We start from the raw sequence: 18,058 nt of genomic DNA, 5'->3' as shown, positions 1-18,058 counted from the left end.
GTTAAAAGGAAAGGAAATTTGTTCCCAGAAAATAGAGACACATCCAATAAACTTCATCTCCCTTCCCTGCCCTAAATTACATCTAGTTTCCATTGGATTCCCTTCTGGTTTCCTCACTTGTCTTCATCTCAAGTTTCAGGACAGAGCTGGTAGGAATTTTGTATGGGTCAAGGGTCCAGAGAGCACTGCTCTAAAAGGGTAATTAACAAAAAGTTGTGAAGTCCTAGCTGGGACTTGACTCCCCAGTTAGGTTGGAGCAGTTCCCTTCACTCAGTCAGCAAATGATGGATACTTCTTTCCCCAGGCATGGCTGAACCTATTTGGCATACACTCTGAGACTATTTTCATTGCCTATGGATATTTGCAATGGTAAGACTGTAGCAGTGGGCAATGACCTCAACCATTGAATTGTCATTTGGGCACCACCAAACCAGCTCCTTTGGAGGCCCTGCCTATCTGACCATGACCAGCTCCCATAAATTATTTTATCCCATTGTTCTTTGCTTTATGATCTTTTATATGGCTTTGCCAATAAAATTTTGTACCTACAGTTTTTTAATATTTGGCTCCAGGGTGTAGGCTATAAATCAGTCTTCCTCAACCTGACTTTTTACAGTAAATCTCCTCTGTGGTTTGCTGAATTTTCCTCTGGAGACTTTTGAAGGCCCCCTTTTTAGACAACGAGGGGCATTGCTGCCTTACCTTCCAGAAGGTCTATTCCTGCTCCTCCGACGTTTTTCTGAAACTTTTATCCCTTTGCTGGGGTTCCTTATAAAGTTATTATTTTTAGCTTCTAACAATTTTTCCATGTTCACTTTATGGATTCTCTATTTTACTAATAGCTCCTGCTTGCTTTTGCTAATCTCATTACCAAATACTACTAACTCTTCCTTCCCATCCTCCCCAGACAGTTGGTGGTCTCTTTGCCCACACGCTTCCTTACCCTACCATTCACTCAGGTCATCATTTCCATTTCTTCAGGGCTCTTGAAGGTCTTGACTAAAGAAAGGCAAGCCACTTCAACAGCCATCAGTGTCCTTTTATCACTTAATATTCTCTCTAAACTCTTTGTCACTTCCACGGACCTTAATGAACAGGAAAGCTGCTGTGCATGGAGGGGGGTGAGGATTCACTTACTCTGACCCCATGCCTGTTCCTCAGCAGGCAGGCACTTGAGATTGTGAGGGCTCTGGACAGAGGTTCCTGTTCTCATCTGTCAGAGGTTTGGCTCTTGCTCTACTGGCCAAGCTATCATCTGGGGAAAGCTGTGACTTCTGGCTTCAGAGCTTACAGACCTTATTTCTTTCCTTTTCAATGTGCTGCCCAGTCTTCAAAAAAAAATTTCATGGGTTGAATGTCTCACACGTCACTGGGTTTTCATAGGGTTTTAGAAAGAGACAAATGGGATGTGCATGTGCTTAGTGTATAAGCACTCTGGGTTTGAGTCCCAGCATCAAAACTTTTTTTTTTTTGCTCTGTAACAATTACCATTAGGTCCTTCAATGATGGGAGACTCGTGAAGTGAGTTAACTGTCATGCAGAGAGGAAATGCTCTGAAGTCCTTTCCTGTTTGCCCTTCCACGACTACTGCTTCATGGTGTGATACGGCAAGTTCCCTCACAGTGACAGTGCCCACTCATGACCTGCTGGCCTGCACTAGAGGCCAGGCCTCAGCATCCAGGTATTCAGTGTGGGAGTGACAGGGAGGTGGGGAAGGAGGGAGATCTGAAGAGCGACTCATTTCATACATGTGCACAGGGAATCCTTCAACTCTGATTGCCAACCTGTTGGCCACCTCTCTACAGAGCAGGGTAACAGGACATTTCAAGTATAGTTTTGTCTTCTCTTTAAAGCAACACCCTTTCCGAGGGCCCAGAGGAAATCAGAAGGAATTGGTTGGTGATAGAAAGCACAGCATGTGTGTGCTAGGAATGCTTTATGTAGAAAGTGGTAAATGCAGACTGGAAGTGATCATTCTTCAAGCAGGAGGTGGCTTGTGAGCTGTCTTATGAAGGAGGACTGAAGGAACAGTGAGAATAAACAGATGGACTTGAGGAAAATACAGGGCTTATCAACAACTGACCATAATGAGGTCATCAGGTATCCATTGAAAATGCAAGCTCCCAGGCCCTATCCAGGAGTGGGATGAGAAGGCCTGTGGTGTGCCCAGGAGCCAGAAAGTTTGCTAAGTCCCAAGAATCCTGCTTGAGATGATGCTTAATCTATGCGCCTCACAGAAACCACAGAATATGGTTTCAAGGAATTCAAAGTACCTTCACGAAGTGTAAATAGTTGTACAGAGCAGGATTTATGAACTCAAGTTCTTATAGGGGTTTGCTTGGCCAGGCAATTAGAGAAGATGATTGACATAGTTTATATGGAAAACTGTCCTTTCTGATTTTCTTTTTGAGATAGGGTCTCACTATATAGCCCAGGATAGACTAGAACTCATGATCTTCCTGGCTCAGCTTCCAGAGTGCTTGGATCACAGGCTTGTGCCACCATGGCCAGCTTCCCTCTCTATTCTTAAAGAGATAGCAGCAACCATACTCCAACAATTACTGCCAACAAAGACTTCTATTTCCAAGAGAAGACTGAAATATGGGTTTTATATGCTCCCTCACCAAATTACATAAATGGAATATTAAAATTTAAAAATTGGTAGATAACAAATTAAAATTTACCATTTAGTTTTGTTTGTTCTCCTCCTGTCATTGTTTAACATTCTTTCCCATGAGCATCAAATGTTTCAACAAGGGATGCCAGTTGGCAAAGTCAGAAGGGCAGAATGAAATCTTATGCATTTGAACATGAATGATAGACCAAAAATTGTATCTTATCTGGTAGCCAATGAACAACAGAAAGTTTTTCAGCAAAGAAGGGCTGTGAGGAATAGGGGGATTTAAGAAGATTCAGGTGGCTGTGTTTACCCTTGGTATGGATTGGGGAGGAGGCCTCAGATAGGGAGGCTAGGAGTCTCTTCCAATTGTGCAAAGGGAACTGAGGAGAAAAAGGTGAAAATTCTAAGAAGGGATTCATGAGAGCTAACTGGCTGTGAAAGGAAGAAAGAGGTTCTTCTATGTCTAAACATTTACCTTTGATAGATACTGATGTTTGCTTCATTCATTCCATAAAAAAGATAATTCAGGTTGCATTCTGATCAGTGCCTGCTTAATAATGAAATTTAGAGTCATTTTTTAAGGGAAGAAGAAACAGAGACAAAATATTTTAGAGTGTCTATAATAAATGCAAAAAAATCAATACAAACAAAACTTGGCTTTAGCAAACTGTACATACATAAATATCTTTTTATACTGTAACATTCAACTTTTTTTCACATAAAGCCTTTCATGATCTTATTTATTACATCTAGTTTTTCTTTACACCATTAAAAAAAGTGCCTTTTAGATTTACAGCTTGTGCTTCTAAAGCAAAGGTTAGAACATCATGCCAAGAGGAAAACAAGACAAAAAAGAAGGTGCCATATAAGCTCTTAAAAATCCTATGTTACAAGGTTCTAAAGTCTCTTCAGCAGTGGTTGGTTGGTAGATTGTACGGTACTGACATGATGCTTGGGAGGGTCGTTTCTGGAGTGGATGGAGCAGCACCAATGGGATAACTGCCCAGACAGTCCAGTAAAGTCCTCACTGTGCACTGAATGAGCCAAACGCCCAGAACCCATGAGACCTGGGAAATCTCTTTAGTGCAAAAGGTCAGAAACCAAACACAATTTCTTCCAAACTCTCTTCCTGACAATGTTTACCATCCACCTCCAAAGCTGTGATTTGCATACATGGGATTTGGAGGAGCTCTAAATCTGCCACACTGAGGGCTTCTGCCAAGATCAAGGTCCTGTCTGATGGTCTGGGATTGCCTTTGGCCTCATCCTCCTCATACTGCCAGCACTTCTGCAGATGACTTCTGCTTGATTCAGAGTGGAGGAGGACCATTTGTGTATCTCAGCATTGGGTGGAATGATCGGGCAAAGTTGTTTGACAGTGCACAACTGTAGTCTTCCTCTGACATTGGTACAAGGCAGGCGAGCCCGATAAGGAGCAGCAGGAGCAACTGAAGGGGGAGAGCTGCCCGGAGCACTCTGCACAGGAAGGTTCGACCTGCCCGTGCTGGCTGTGGCTCAGAAAGGGAGGAACCGGAGCCACCTTTTGTGGACCTGAGAGAAGAATCAACATAATTAAGTCACATAACTCAAACACTGGATGGATGCTGCTTTTTTGCTTTTGCACCTTCCTGGAAGGCAAAGGGCCACGCAAAATACAACCCAACTTGGCAATGAGCTGCCAGCCCTCCACAGTGTGCTTGCATCATTTCCCTACCACCAAAGGAAGAGTTGTTGGAAAGCACACTGACAAAAAATATACAAGTAGTTAGTCAACTAAAGGCAACAAGAGTATACCCTGGCTTCATCTTGCACTGAACCAGTATCTGGCTCTAACATTAGTGGGTTCAAAGGTTGTATGCCCAAGGGATAGCACTACAGTCCATCTACAGAAGCGAAAGACAGAGATTCTATACTGATCTTATCACTCTGCAGCTGTGGGAAGCTGGCACTATTTTTCTGGAGAGGCCAGATGGTCATCTTGAAGGTTCCTCCTTTACTCAAAGATCCAATTTTTCTCCCTCACTTTTACCTTCCTTTTAAACAGTGCATTCTAAATTGGGTGCTATTGTTTCCTTTTGGGAACAGTTACTAATGTTTTGTTTGGATAGTGTGGAAAAGATGAAGACAGAAATTTTATTTACAAGAGGGACTTTGTGCACACCCTCACTAGTACAATACTGCATGAATTTCAAAATTAGGTATACCAAGAAACACATTTCCACACACCTAGTATGAATTCTCTAATGGTTTCAGTATCACTAAGGGAGAGGGTATCAAATGTGAGGCTGTTGGAAAAATAGGAAGAGGTAAAAACTACTTTGGTGACTCTTTCAGGTTAGCTCATAAGAAAATACTGTATTTGTAGCTCCGCATTAGCTGTTCAATTCTGAAGACAGATTACACTAGAATTAGTGGGAGATAAAGGGTGCCACCTGAGGAAAATAAATGATAAAATAAAAAACATTATAATTCCCTTAAAAGGAAGAGAGGAGCTACTCAAAACTTTGTCACTCAATCATTAAAGAGAGATGAGAGACTGACTAGTTGTGCAGCAGCCCTGCAGTGTGCTGTGTTTCTAGTAAAATACTATATGGTTCTTGTAGTATAATAAACTTCTTTTTGAAGTCCATTGCTAATGATGGTATAACCTTGACCAATTTCACCTTACCTACATATGCCAACCTCTTCATTGACCTCTTCGATGGTCTTCCATGTTGTGTATGATTTATGAATTCTATTAATTTGTCAGTGTAAACAAGCTCCCCACTGAGAGGCCACTAGAGTTCAATCACCATCTAGTGGTCAAATTGCTTAACTGACATATTTATGCCAAGCCCAGTGAGTTAATCCTAATGAGCTAAATTTAAAAAAAAAAAAATGTATATTTTGTGGAGATATAGTAGGCTATAAAATAAGTATGTCATATACCTTACTAATGGATAGGGGAAATAAAAACTTCTCAAATTACTAATTATAAAATATTCATGTTGAGATAGGGCTTTGGAGAGTAGCTAATCCATCTTCTAGTTTTGTAGATAAATAGCTAAGGAGAGTCAACACTTACTCTTCAAGTCGCTAGGCAACACTCCCAGCATTCCTCTTAGGTTCTCTCATTTAATCCCCACAACAGATATCTGAGGTGTGTGCTTATATGTTTCATTTTGTAGATGACGGAAAGGAGGCTCAGAGAGTGAAATAACAGGCTCAAGTTGACAGAGCTGGCAAGTGGCAGAATTAAGGTTTCAACTCTGGGACTACAACTACCAGAATGATTTTCCCCAAATCCCACAATTAAAGGAGGAGATATAGCAGGAACTCACCCAAGTATCTGCCACCACACTCTTGACTATGCTATGATGTGCTGTTGGTGACATAAATGATGGTCATACAGGTCACATTTATGTCACAGGTATCTTACATGTAGAAGTAGAGAAGAGAATATGTGTACCCTAAAATATTTGGAAGTGGTTTTCTTGTATCTAAAATAAATGCCTGTAGCTGTAAAGCCACTGAGGACTCCATCACTTTATGGACATGGAGATATTCTGTGTTCAGGCAGCTGCATAATTATGGCAAGTACCGTGTCTCTCTGGCCTTTGGTTTTCTTATTTGCAAAGAAGATAAATGCCTTGAAATTCTAAAAACATTTTCTCTTTGACAGTTTATGACTCAATGGTTTGCTTCAAAGTGTCTTGAGAAGGATGGGATAAGCATCCACAAACTCTAGATTGAATTTCTCTTCATTATATCCTTCCTGCATTATATCCTATACTGTATGTTCTAGCAAACAACCCTCACTGCCTGGATCTGGATGACTGATAACAGAACGACAGAAGAGAGCTCTATGGTTCCTCCTTACTAAATAACTAGGTGACTCATTTCACCAGGAGGCATTTGAAGACCTTAGTGATAGGCAGATGTACCATATAACTGATAATATAATCCAACAGAGCTGAATAACACCTCTTTGCCAAGTATTAGCTTCTTTGAGCAATTAGGTCAAATATCAAGATGAAAACAAGGGCTGAACATTGACTAGTTGGTTCCTGAGACAAACTACCAAGGTCATGATTTTTAGAACATGGGCTTACATGTTTACAGAGCCTTTTGAAAGATATGGCACATTTAACAACTTCAGAGTAGTCTACATTAAAATTTAATTGCTGTGTGACTTCTAATGTTGAAAAATGCCAACCAAGGGAGAAGTTATGGGCTGAGACAGGGACAAAGAGAACACATTGTGCTTAATGACTGTCCACTGTGACTGAAATGTCTAATCTACCTACTGACAAAAATGCCCACCTCTTGAGGTAACTACTTGAGCTTCAACAGGCCCAAATTTGCCTCTTCTTTGGGGTGACTCTGTTCTAGAAATTTTAGTATCAGTAGGTTAATTATCCCCAAATAAAAGAGTACTTTAAAATTTGTCTAGTGACTTAAAAATCACCTAAATTTCAAGAATCTTGGGAAATTCAACAGGGGAAAGAACAAAAGAAACTAGTTGATTAGTCACTGGTCATTCTCCCACTGGCCTTATTACATAAATAAATGACAGTGTGGATTGTGTTTGTATAGAAAAAAAATTAAATGTGTGAATTTTCTCAAGAAATTTAATCAATGGAGCTATTTTATGTAATTCTGTCCAGAAAACCATACTTACTCTCTATAAGCTCCCTGGATATGAGGCTCAGAAGACAAGTTTCCAGAAGCAATTTAGGACTCTAGTCTTCTGTCCTTCAGTTCAGTGTTGTGGTCAACAAAATAAGGTCCAGAGTCAGGTGAGATCTGAGGTCACATCCCTCATCACTAGTGTCCTTGGCTACAGTTTGGAGATTGAGCCACATCATAGGGTTTTTGTGAAGGTTAAGTGAGGTAATGTACATTGTGATTAATGCGATTCTTAAAACACATCAAATACTAAATAAATGTCAACATTTTATTATCATTATTATCTGTATTACTGTACCAAGGGTGTGCTGACTTGTGTCCCGGGGAGTGGCTAGATTCAATCTGCTCTGCCAGGGAAGCATTTCTGGTTTAATAATAGTGTTTAAAAAGATATCAATATCACAAACTGTCTGACTCCTTCTTCAGAAGCACCAGGACAGCAGACTTCAAAATAGCAAGAGAGTAAGCTTACTGGAGTCTTACCCTGTCCTTGAGGCTGGGGTATAACTACTTTATGATGAGTTGCTTTGAATGCTTAGAATAAATAGATCCCCAGGAAGAGTCTGACAGAAAAAAGATTTGAAAACAAATTCCACAAGCAACCAAATAGCATTTATAGGAGTCCTCAGTCTACATACAAAAACTCCCACAGGCTTGCTTAAATATATTTGATTAATTTGAACAAATTCTAAAATGAGGCCTTTTTTCCCTCCTTCTCAGGATTTCAGCCAATCCTTTGCCACTCTCATTCCATCTTAATTCTCCCTGAAGAAGGTGCCACTGACCAACAGGTTCCAGGGCAATTCTGCATCTTACGATTCTAAGCTTTTGAATGAAGTCATCGTTCACCCTATGCAGGTTGCAGAGCAATTATTTTTTTGCTTTGTTGAAAATTGGAGTGGAATTTTCCTATTTGCCAATTTCAACTCATCTGTAGTATTGAAGGATTCTGAGTGATAAAAGGAGAGAATTTTAAGTCTGATGTATGAGGGGGAAAATGCATACATGCATAGCTTTTTTTCAATTTCTTATAGTTTTAGGAAGTTCTGGGAAGCTCACTATAATTGATTCAGGGAATGTCTAGATTCTGATACATTGCAAAGCTTTAAATGTGAAAAACCATCTTACATTAATGTTGTAGGCTTATGCCCTAAACAAAGTAGGTGTTCAGTAACTAGTGCCCTCAACCCATATTAGAATATTAAATCAGGACATGGAATTGCCACCATCAAATCAAACTCATAAATGTAACAGACTAACATATTATTAAAATCTGATTTTAACAAACAAAAATCATGTAAATAACACTCCCCTTTCAAACTAATACCCAGTCTCTTCCCCTTCTCAGAAAAAAATGTAACTAAACTGTTCTCATTGCAGACATCTTTTTGCAATACTCTGAACCTCTGTGCTTCTGCAATAACCCTTCAAATTTGCCGGACCAGTGCAAGATCAAACACAAGGTATCTCGTCTCTGTGCAGAGGAACAATGTGACAGTGTGGACTGTAAGTGAAGTTCATTCTCCCCCAGTAGCAAGTCACTGTCAGGGTTGGCTGCACCCAATCTAAGGTGCCAAGGGCCTAAGAACCCAAGAATGTTCAACCACAACCTGCCTGCCAAGGTGTTTGATGAAGTCTGCTATACAGACTCTTTGTATTCTGTTATCTCCTGAATAGCCAAGTGAACTTTGTGCTGAATGCTCAGAAATGTTAACCAACAGTTGCTAGGCAAAGCAGAGTGGAAAGGTGCCTTGCAGATGTCACAGTGTGGCTGTCCCAGCCACAAAGCCCTGTTAGGATGCACATGGAAGCACTTGCTGCCCTAAGAAACAATGCCTTTGACACTGACAGAAGATCCATGCAGCTGTCTGAAATAACCAGGGGAGCAGACAGAAGTGAGATTTGGGAACTGAAAAGTGATTGGTTTGGGTGTTGTATAAGAGCCTATGAACTCTTCCACTTCTCATTGATCTCTGGTTTCCTCAAAGGACTACTGCAAGCTATTCCTCATCTGGTCATGGCATGCCAGCAGTTTGTGTGGAGAAGAGGGATTGTGTAACTCAAGGCTCTGTCTATGGTCTATAGGAGCTAAAAAGATATCACATCACACACAGATGTCCATCATGTCTTCAAAAGTCCTGTGGATCTTTCCCATATCTCATTACTGCTATTTTGTCATGGATAGAAACTAACCCCACAACACTGTCTTCAAACCAAAAAGTAAGAAAAAAAAAAAAACCAAAAAAAACAAAAGGAGGTTTAAAACCAGAAAGCATATCCAAAGAAGTCCTGAATTACTTCAGCTGAGTGGAAATGACCACATAAAATATTCAGGCCCTTCAGCACACAGCTGGAAAACTAAAACTATAACTCAGGGGTTGTTTACAGTTCAACATTTCTTTCTCCCCATACTCCTTCCAGGAATTTAGATTCCTGCTCATTGGTGATAAGTTTCCAGAGGGACAAATATTTTCACAGAAAACTGCTAGGGACTGGAATGAAAAAAAACAACTTCAAGGACAGTGTTTTCATTTTTTAAACAATTTTCTGGGGAAACATACACTGATTAGTGGAAGGGAGAAAGAGCACAGACATCACACCAACAACAAAGAAGGCGAAGCACTGGTAACTGCAGAAATGAGGAATCTCAGAGCAAGGCGTGGAGCAGAGTGGCAGCTGGGAGTTGGCTCTTGGTAGATTGCTGTTTGGGGTCCAGAGTGAAAGAACTGACCAAGTGTGAGGAAGGTGAGTGGTTGAGTGTGCTGACAGAAGAAGAGTTTTAGGGCAAGCAGAAGAGAAGAGGTGCCTGTAAATTTTCAATGGAGAACACCAAACTAGGACTTACTATTTTGAGAATTCAAAACCCACAATCTGGATAAAACAGGAAGGTAAAATAAAAAGCTGGGGATGTTAGTATATTTTATGCAGATTTGTGGGTTCTGTGAATGGTAAAATAATTCACTGATTGATTACCTGTCTTATTGTAAAATCTAGAAAGAAAGAGGATGATAAAAATCTACCATGAAACAATGGTGGGTTTTGCCACCAGTTATGTTGAATCATCATGGACACATGGAATACCCTTTGATGGAAAGGACCAGATGGGTTAGGTATAGTTAAACTAAAGTTTGGTGGAACTTAAATCGTATGTGCTCTGAGATTTATTCATGCTTTTCATTGAAATAGCTCTTCCAATTTACTAGGAAAGGGTGGACTGAAATGAGTAATTTCTCAACTACCCCAAGGCAGAGTAGAGTTAGGCCTCCCTAAAAATCATGAATAATTTTCATCATCCTCTCGAGGTTCTAGAACAGTGTGGAAACCAGGAGAACAAGGTACCTGCTATTTGGACTGCTGACAGAGGGTCCAGGCTGTGAGAGACTACATTTGCCTCGTGGCTGTTTGCAATGAACAGGGGTAAAGAAAGAAGAATGTTCAGTCCAGGCAAATAAGCTACTGATGAAAATAACTAACAAGTGCAGCAAAGGAAAAACAAATCAAATGAAATGATCAGTACCCAGCAACCAAGGAAACTGGCTTTTCTTTTGATGAAGAAGTGAAATCCACTCACATTTACATTACTTGCCATTAAATAAACATAAATTGTCATTCTGAAATTCACAACACAGTGGACACCATTTCTCTCACTTTCCATGGTAGAAATACAAATGGCTATGTTAATCAAACATCTCTGTATATTTACCGGTACTAAATGTAAAATTCACTATGCCATACTATCTTAAAATTATTAAAGAATATTAAACATTTTGGTAGTAATACAAGATTTTTCTTTCTAGTGATAAAACTCAACAAGTTACATATTCAAGTTAAATAAAGGCTAAATTTGAATCGAAAAGCCAGTATTCCTTCACATTCTTAAACTAGGATCTATAGGAAACTAGTGAATGTAGTTAAAAAAAAACAAAACAAAACAACAGTTCTAAAAAGGGTAAAACACTTATCAGCATAGAACATAAGTATATATAACAAAAAAGTACAAATGAAATCATTACTTCTAAAAACTAAGAGAAAATGGAATGATATAATCATAAAGCCAGACAAAAAAACCAAAACAAAAAAACAAGCATCTAATTATACAGAGAAGTCAAGGTATAGAGGATAGCAGGGCTAAATTTGCCTTTTCCTCCTCACTGTGTTCTGGGGAGGCGGCCCCTGCCAGAGGCCTTATGGGTGGTTGGCTTGAGTAGTTACCACTTTAGGGTCAGTATAGACATCAAGACCACCACTCAGAAGCCTCTTTGCTTGAGAGTCAGCAGAACTTCCTCTCATCAGTTCAGTGGACTCATAGACATTCAGTTCGCCCATCTCTGGTGAGGCTCATGCGTGGCAGCCTACCTTTGTGAAGAGGATATTGTGGTGGTAATTTGAAGGAAGGAGCCAACAAAGGATCACATGGGCACCATTCTAGAAATGGTCATTTGAGCAAGAAAACTAATTTTTCTTCCTGCATACCAGCCACATATTGAGCCCCAATTCATTAAAGAGAGAGAGAGAGAGAGAGAGAGAGAGAGAGAGAGAGAGAGAGAGAGAGAGAATTGCTATTTTCCATTCCCGAGCGCATGCGAGAAGGGCACGCAGCACGGTAAGGAAGGAGCTCTGTACAGATGACAGCCTTCTCCTGCTTGGATTTTCCTGCTTTGAGCCTGTGGACACTGTGGGAGGCACAAATACTGTCACTTGCCAGTGTTCCCTTCCCTGGGCCAGCTGAAAACAACTAGTGGAAAGTTACCGATTTCTGTCTGTTTGGGGTACTCCTTCCTGATGTAGGACTCACAGATCCTGATGTGTCCAGTTCATCAGCAGAAGACCAGGATGACAAATCCTACAAAGAAAAAGAGTCTTTCAACAACTCATGGCCCAGAGCCACAGGGGCTCTATATGCTCAATGCATTTCCTACCCCAGCAGCATCTGCTCCTATATCCCCACCATAAAATATCAGACCATTCCTTGGGAAAAATGGAACCAGAAAACTACAAAAATAGGGCCTAATTCTTCTAATGTATTGGGATGTCCTGGTGGTAAGTTTGACTCTTCTGGAAAATATAGCCATAGTTTTATTATTGCAATTTTATTATTTCTTAGTGACATGAATGTGCATACATTGAAACTGGCTTGGGGAGTGAACAGGTCTGTCTCACAGCAGCAAGTCACTCAGGCCAGACAGCATCCAATTCATTTAAATTAGAAACAAATGATAGTCCTACAGTCTTCCCTTGTAGAATCAGAGATATTGGATTACTTCTGGCCTGTTGCAACTCAGAGTAGATTGCGTCTTTGCACGCTTACAGAAGGGCAAGAATTTGTGTGCTTATGATGGGATATTGCAATTGAATGTTTTAATCTCACCCAGCACTGCTGTACCTCCAAGTGCCTTTCTCAAAATAGTACATTTGAGAAGATATATAAAAAATAAACTAGCAGAAGATCATCATCTACAAATTAATTAATGTACACATGTGAGAATTTCTGCTTTACGGGTGTTGAATACAAAACTCATATGTAACAATTGGTTTCCTCCACCATGTCTAGAACTGAAAATGTGTAAATTCTTAAATAAACACTGTGAAATAAAATGCCACAGTAGTGGTGGTAACAGAGCTGGCAGTAACAGTTACAAGAGATCTTTCAGACTTAATAGAATCAAAGGCAGAGTCCTATTACAAAGTTTATGAGTTTGCTTTTGTATTTGGAGAGAGGACTTGGAAGAGCAGTAGCTGAGAGTGGACACTCCATTCTGACAAGGGCCACATTTGAGCCTTCTGTAACAGGTAAGAGATGCTGTGCTTCAGGCTCCTGTAAGAAAGTGATGTTGTGATGTCTGATGGGGGCTTACCTGCTGACTGCTTGACATGTCCAGTAACTTCTCCAGATCCTGGATGTGATGACTGACCTCCTTCAGGAGAAGTTTGAGCCGATTTCCAATAACATGGACTTTTTCTTTGGCTTCTAGGCAGTCTGTACCTTCAGCATTCACCAGGAGTTGACAAGACATGTCTTGCAGTGAGGCCACTTGGTGCTGGGACTCCAGCAGCTCATGCTTTATTTGCTAGGTGGGTGACAGGAAGTATTTTTATAGAAAGTGTTGATAGCTGTAGAAAGTTCCCAAAGTGGGTACTCACATCTGAGCATCAGAATGTGTAGCTCACACTCCAACCAAGGCTACAGATTATGGTGTGGGGCTTGCAGATTGTGTTCTAATTCTGCCTCTGCTAAAAATACTCTAAAAAGACCTCTGAACCGCTCCGATCGCAGCTTTCTGATTGGGTGCCTGGTCTACAATCAGCATTACTGGAAGGTTTAAATTGGGTAATGTACATGAAGGTATTCAAAATACAAAGCAATATGTAAATGAGATATACAATCATGTTTTGAACAGAAAAGTAAAACACTAACATCTAGATACAGAAAAACCCAAGCATGTCCAGGTATGTTCTGATATTTAGTAAAGACTTTTAAAGAAGATACAGGGTGATTCATCACAGTTTAATGTCAAAGGTCAAAGCTGAATAAAAACAAAATTGCCAGTTATGTGCTCTTGGTTTCTAGAAATGAACCAATGTGGATTGCAATACACAAGTGCATGGAAGCAATGCTAGGATTCTCTCTGTATAGCTATCTTTATCCCAAACTAACAAAAACACTATGTCTTTCTTATTATCTCTTATCTTTTCTCTTCAACAAAATTGGAGAAGAGGGTGGAACAGGGGTTGGAAGCAGGGGTGTAGGAGTGTGGGGGTAGGTGGCACAAAAAAATATATACACATGTAAGAAAATGTAAAAATGATAAAAGAAGAAAAAAAGCTACTAATTCAGTAGTTTAGGCTGATGAGTGTTAAATGTTGAGATACAATATTTTAATAGTACATAAAGCTACAAAATACAAAGCATTTTTTCTCCTAATGGAACTCAAATATACTTCCTTACCTCCTGTAAAAATCATTTTAATACATTGAATTGTATTGTCCCAAGATCCTTGTATAAGGACACATGCTAAGAATTGTTTGTTTGTTTTTTTTTTCTCAGATAGTCATAATGAGCTAACTCATTGTGTTTGCCTTTCTGGCTTATTCTCAGAAAATTTGGTGATAAGGTTCATGTTTCATTTGATCTATTTAATTCCTCTTAAAAAGACTTAAATGGCTCTTTCTATTTTAACAATTTTAATGTCCTTTTATAATAAGCCTCCATAGAAATAACATATAAGGCTCAAATTAAAAATAAGGACAATTTACCAAAAATTGCCTTCATAAACACAAGCTAATTGAGATTCAGGATGCTTAAGAGTCATACAACAAACAACAGCTAAAGTTGGAGATGTGACCTGCACACATTTGTTTCACAGAGACTAGAAACCTTAAGGAGTTAAATTAGAGGTTTAAGTGTGGAAGTTAAGAGTGTAAGTTGGAGGCTATAATGCAAAAGGTAAAAAATAAAAATAAAAAAAAAATACATACCCTTGCTAGAAATAACCACAAGCTGCCAGAGTTCTTACCCTAAGTTGTTTGTGGTGGTCCTGCAGTATCTCTGGGTCAAGGTGAGAGTCAACAGGTATAATTTCATTTTTCCTTCTGTCAATGTTCTCCAGCATAAGAAGCAAACCGTGGCTCATTTCATGGAAATCCTACAAAAACATACAAGTATAAAGTAACTACAGAGGATATATTTTTTCAGAATTATTTCCATTCTTTCCAATTGCTGCCATTGGAAAACAAACATCGGTCTTAAGATAGGATACACAGCTCTTTCCTGAGGAAAGCCCTGGTGCTCTTGTAATGACCTGACTGTGAGTTCATCTATTACCCAAAACACTGAATTATTCCTTGGGGGAAAATTTAGGCACAAGTAAGTTGGCAGCACAATACTCAATTTCTGGAAGAAAAGTAGTGATAATACACAGCGTGGAAGGAAGGAGCTCTGCTCTTCTCTGTGTGTGCCACTCCTCCCAGTTTTTTATACCTAAGGCCAATCTCAGATCCCACTCACTCATCACTTACTCAATGTCCTTGTGCAAGGAGTAAAAGCCACTGTATTAGGATGCCATGAGGACAACAGCTTGAGTATCTGCTTCCAAGGAAGCTTCAACTCCTTTACCCTCCCCATTGTGCTTAGAATGTGACGCAAACTCCTGGCCCAGGCCTTCAGTGCCTTGAGGATCTGGTACCTCCCTGCTCCTCCACTCCTGATCATTTCCTGCCTTGCTGACTATGTTCTGGCCACAATGCCTTCTTTTCTGTTCCTGCTTCTGGGACTTTCCATTTATCATTTCTCCTTCACAGCAACATTTTTTCAGCATCAGCTCAGAGATCCACAGAGCTTCCCTGAGCACCCTCTTGAAGTAGTTTTTCCTCAGCTACTTTTCTCACCAGGGTCTGTGAGAATACTTAAGTCCTTGCTTAAGGATTCCTTTGCAGTTTGTTTTGGCTTCCCCCCAAAAAGACGAGGCTATACCGTATCCAATTGCTTAGTGCCCTATCTGGTATGCCATAGAAACTCAAAATAATGGTGACATGAATGGATGAATAAATACCTGTAATGCTTACTTGGCTGTTCAAAAAGTGTCTGCTTACATGCTCAGTAAGTACGTGTTCAATGAATAAATGAAATAAACAAATGAGTAAAGAAGGAATGGCAGGACAAATGTGGGAACTGTCTCTTTTTAGTTGAATGGAAGATGGACTGAACATGGTCACATACACAGATTCTCTGCTAAAATGAAAATTTACCTCATTCAAATACCAACTTTGGGGACAACTCAATCCTCAAGTAACTGTGATATTAGTGTGTGGCTCTGAGTTATCACCTGCCCAAAGCAGGTGACCTACTGACCTGGCACTGCAGCAGTGCATCTTGTAGCAGGCCCCGCCAGTCCTCCAGCAAGGAGCACACTCGGTCCCAACGCCCATTCATCTGGGACAAGCGGTCCTGCAGGTCGTGGCTTTCCTTACTGTCAGTCTGGGTGAACTCGGAGCTGCAGAGATTGATGGAGAGGATGATGGCTTTGCGGTGGTCGACAGCTTTCTGGAGCTCCTGAAAGAGAAAGGAGAACAATCTAGCAACCACAGGCATGACTAAAACAATTTTTATTAAAAAGTAGTCTAAGACTCTTAAAAAAGTTTCACTCAAATGAGAGGACTCCATAATCAAAACCGGCTTCAATGGGACGGCTAGGTAAGAGATGGTGGGTGCACATCACTGATAATGATACCGCAATCAGAAGAAGTTTTTTAGATAGATGACCTCTGACAATAAGGAGAGATCTTAAGAGAACATGATGTAGAGTGGAAAAAGTCAACACAGGACAACATATGGAGCACACCAGCATTACAACATGTGCACATACCGAAAGCCACATTTCTGGTTTTTTTTGAGCCAGGACCTGACTATGTAACCCAGGTTGGCCCAGAACACATGATCCTCACACCTCCACCTCCCAAGTGCTGGGATTAGAAGGGTGCACATCCATGCCCAGCATAAATCCACATTTTTCAAGAGTACAAAAGAATAAAGAATGACCACTAGATATTTTGCAATGGTTGCCAAGGGCTTGAGGAATGGGAATTAAAAACCAAGGAGGGGAAAGGATAAACTGAATGAAGAAGAGTCTTGCTGGAGACAACCATGACCTTGTGCTTTAAACTAAGGAGCCTGAATAACTCAGCCCCTGGCACAGTGCTTCAAAACTAGCAAAACAAAACAAAACAAAACAAACTGGCTCTGATAATTTTGAGCAGTAGAAAACCTCCCCAGAGTGATAATTCCAAGTCACTAGACAAATGATGCTCAAACTTCTGTGCATTGGATTCCAACAAGGAGCTTTGGGAAGGTGGATGGCAGGGTCCCGGACTCCAGTGTTCTGAACTGTAGACACAATGACCCACAGGCTGAGAACATTCTGTGTCCTGGGCCACATTCTTGAGATGGCAAAGAGAATGAACTGGTGTTTCATGGACTAATCAGTTTAGTTTAATTTCATAAAAAACAGAAACAAAACTAAAAAACAGGCAACTGATTTTTGACTCAATTCCAAGAATTTGAGCCCAGAATTATGTACTAATTTTTGAGTATCTAGATCCATTTAAACATCCACAGATCAAGCTGGAGTGAGCAATCCTGAAAATCACATGCATACAGGCTGCATTTTCTTATGAATTTTCACTAGTTCTGTTGTGGTCCCAACTAGACTTTTCACTTTTTAGTGGGTTCTTAACGTGCCATACTATACATTCCACCACAAAGACAGCATACAATCAAGAGAATTGTGGAAAGAACATGGTCATTCCACAAGTTTATTGACAGAAAACACGGACAGGAAGGATCAGGAAAAGGTACACAGGAGGGTGGCTGGTTTTATTTTGTTTTAATTGTTAAGGTGATTTCCACTGGACAGTGAGATGCTGGCCAGGACTTGTTCTATACCCTTTTTAAGGTACTGGTTATAATTCAACACTGCCCAGCCAGAGTAACTTAGGAAAATGTGCTCCATTGTACAGACATTGTAAATTGCATCTACCATGCTGCTTTCATCCTGAAATTCATGACGCTGGTACAGAGACCTTTCTATAAGATGAAACTGTGACAGTATCTGTGGGGAAGACTGCAAATTTAAAGCAAAACAACAAACCACCAAAAGGCAAGGCACAACAACATCATCCCAAATAAATAGCGTATACTAAAACCACAGGAACACAAAAGGAGCACACTTAATTTTGAGCCTGGAGAACTTGGGTGGCTATATTCTGAGGAAGAAC

The 18,058-nt window shown here is 40.2% G+C and overlaps 1 protein-coding gene across 23 annotated transcripts in view; it reads right to left on the bottom strand.

Annotated features, from left to right (window-relative positions):
• Positions 1–3,224: 3,224 nt before the first annotated feature.
• The window catches only part of Syne1 (spectrin repeat containing nuclear envelope protein 1), a 437,993-nt gene continuing 423,159 nt past the window's right edge, over positions 3,225–18,058 (bottom strand). For 21 of the 23 annotated variants that reach the window (XM_074072146.1, XM_074072138.1, XM_074072173.1 and 18 more), the window contains 6 exons: positions 16,137–16,337; positions 14,803–14,931; positions 13,144–13,356; positions 12,039–12,131; positions 10,628–10,686; positions 3,225–4,171 (listed from right to left, as the gene is read on the bottom strand). In XM_074072146.1, the coding sequence (XP_073928247.1) occupies positions 3,931–4,171; positions 10,628–10,686; positions 12,039–12,131; positions 13,144–13,356; positions 14,803–14,931; positions 16,137–16,337 (936 nt within the window). In that variant the 3' untranslated portion in view covers positions 3,225–3,930. The remainder of the gene's footprint in view (positions 4,172–10,627; positions 10,687–12,038; positions 12,132–13,143; positions 13,357–14,802; positions 14,932–16,136; positions 16,338–18,058) is intronic. The other 2 variants (XM_074072192.1, XM_074072194.1) reach the window with 1 other exon arrangement.

Source organism: Castor canadensis, chromosome 1 (genome assembly GCF_047511655.1).
Source record: "Castor canadensis chromosome 1, mCasCan1.hap1v2, whole genome shotgun sequence".
Classification (NCBI taxonomy): domain Eukaryota; kingdom Metazoa; phylum Chordata; class Mammalia; order Rodentia; family Castoridae; genus Castor; species Castor canadensis.
Note: the sequence above shows the minus strand (reverse complement) of the source record. Positions and strands in the feature narration are given on the sequence as shown.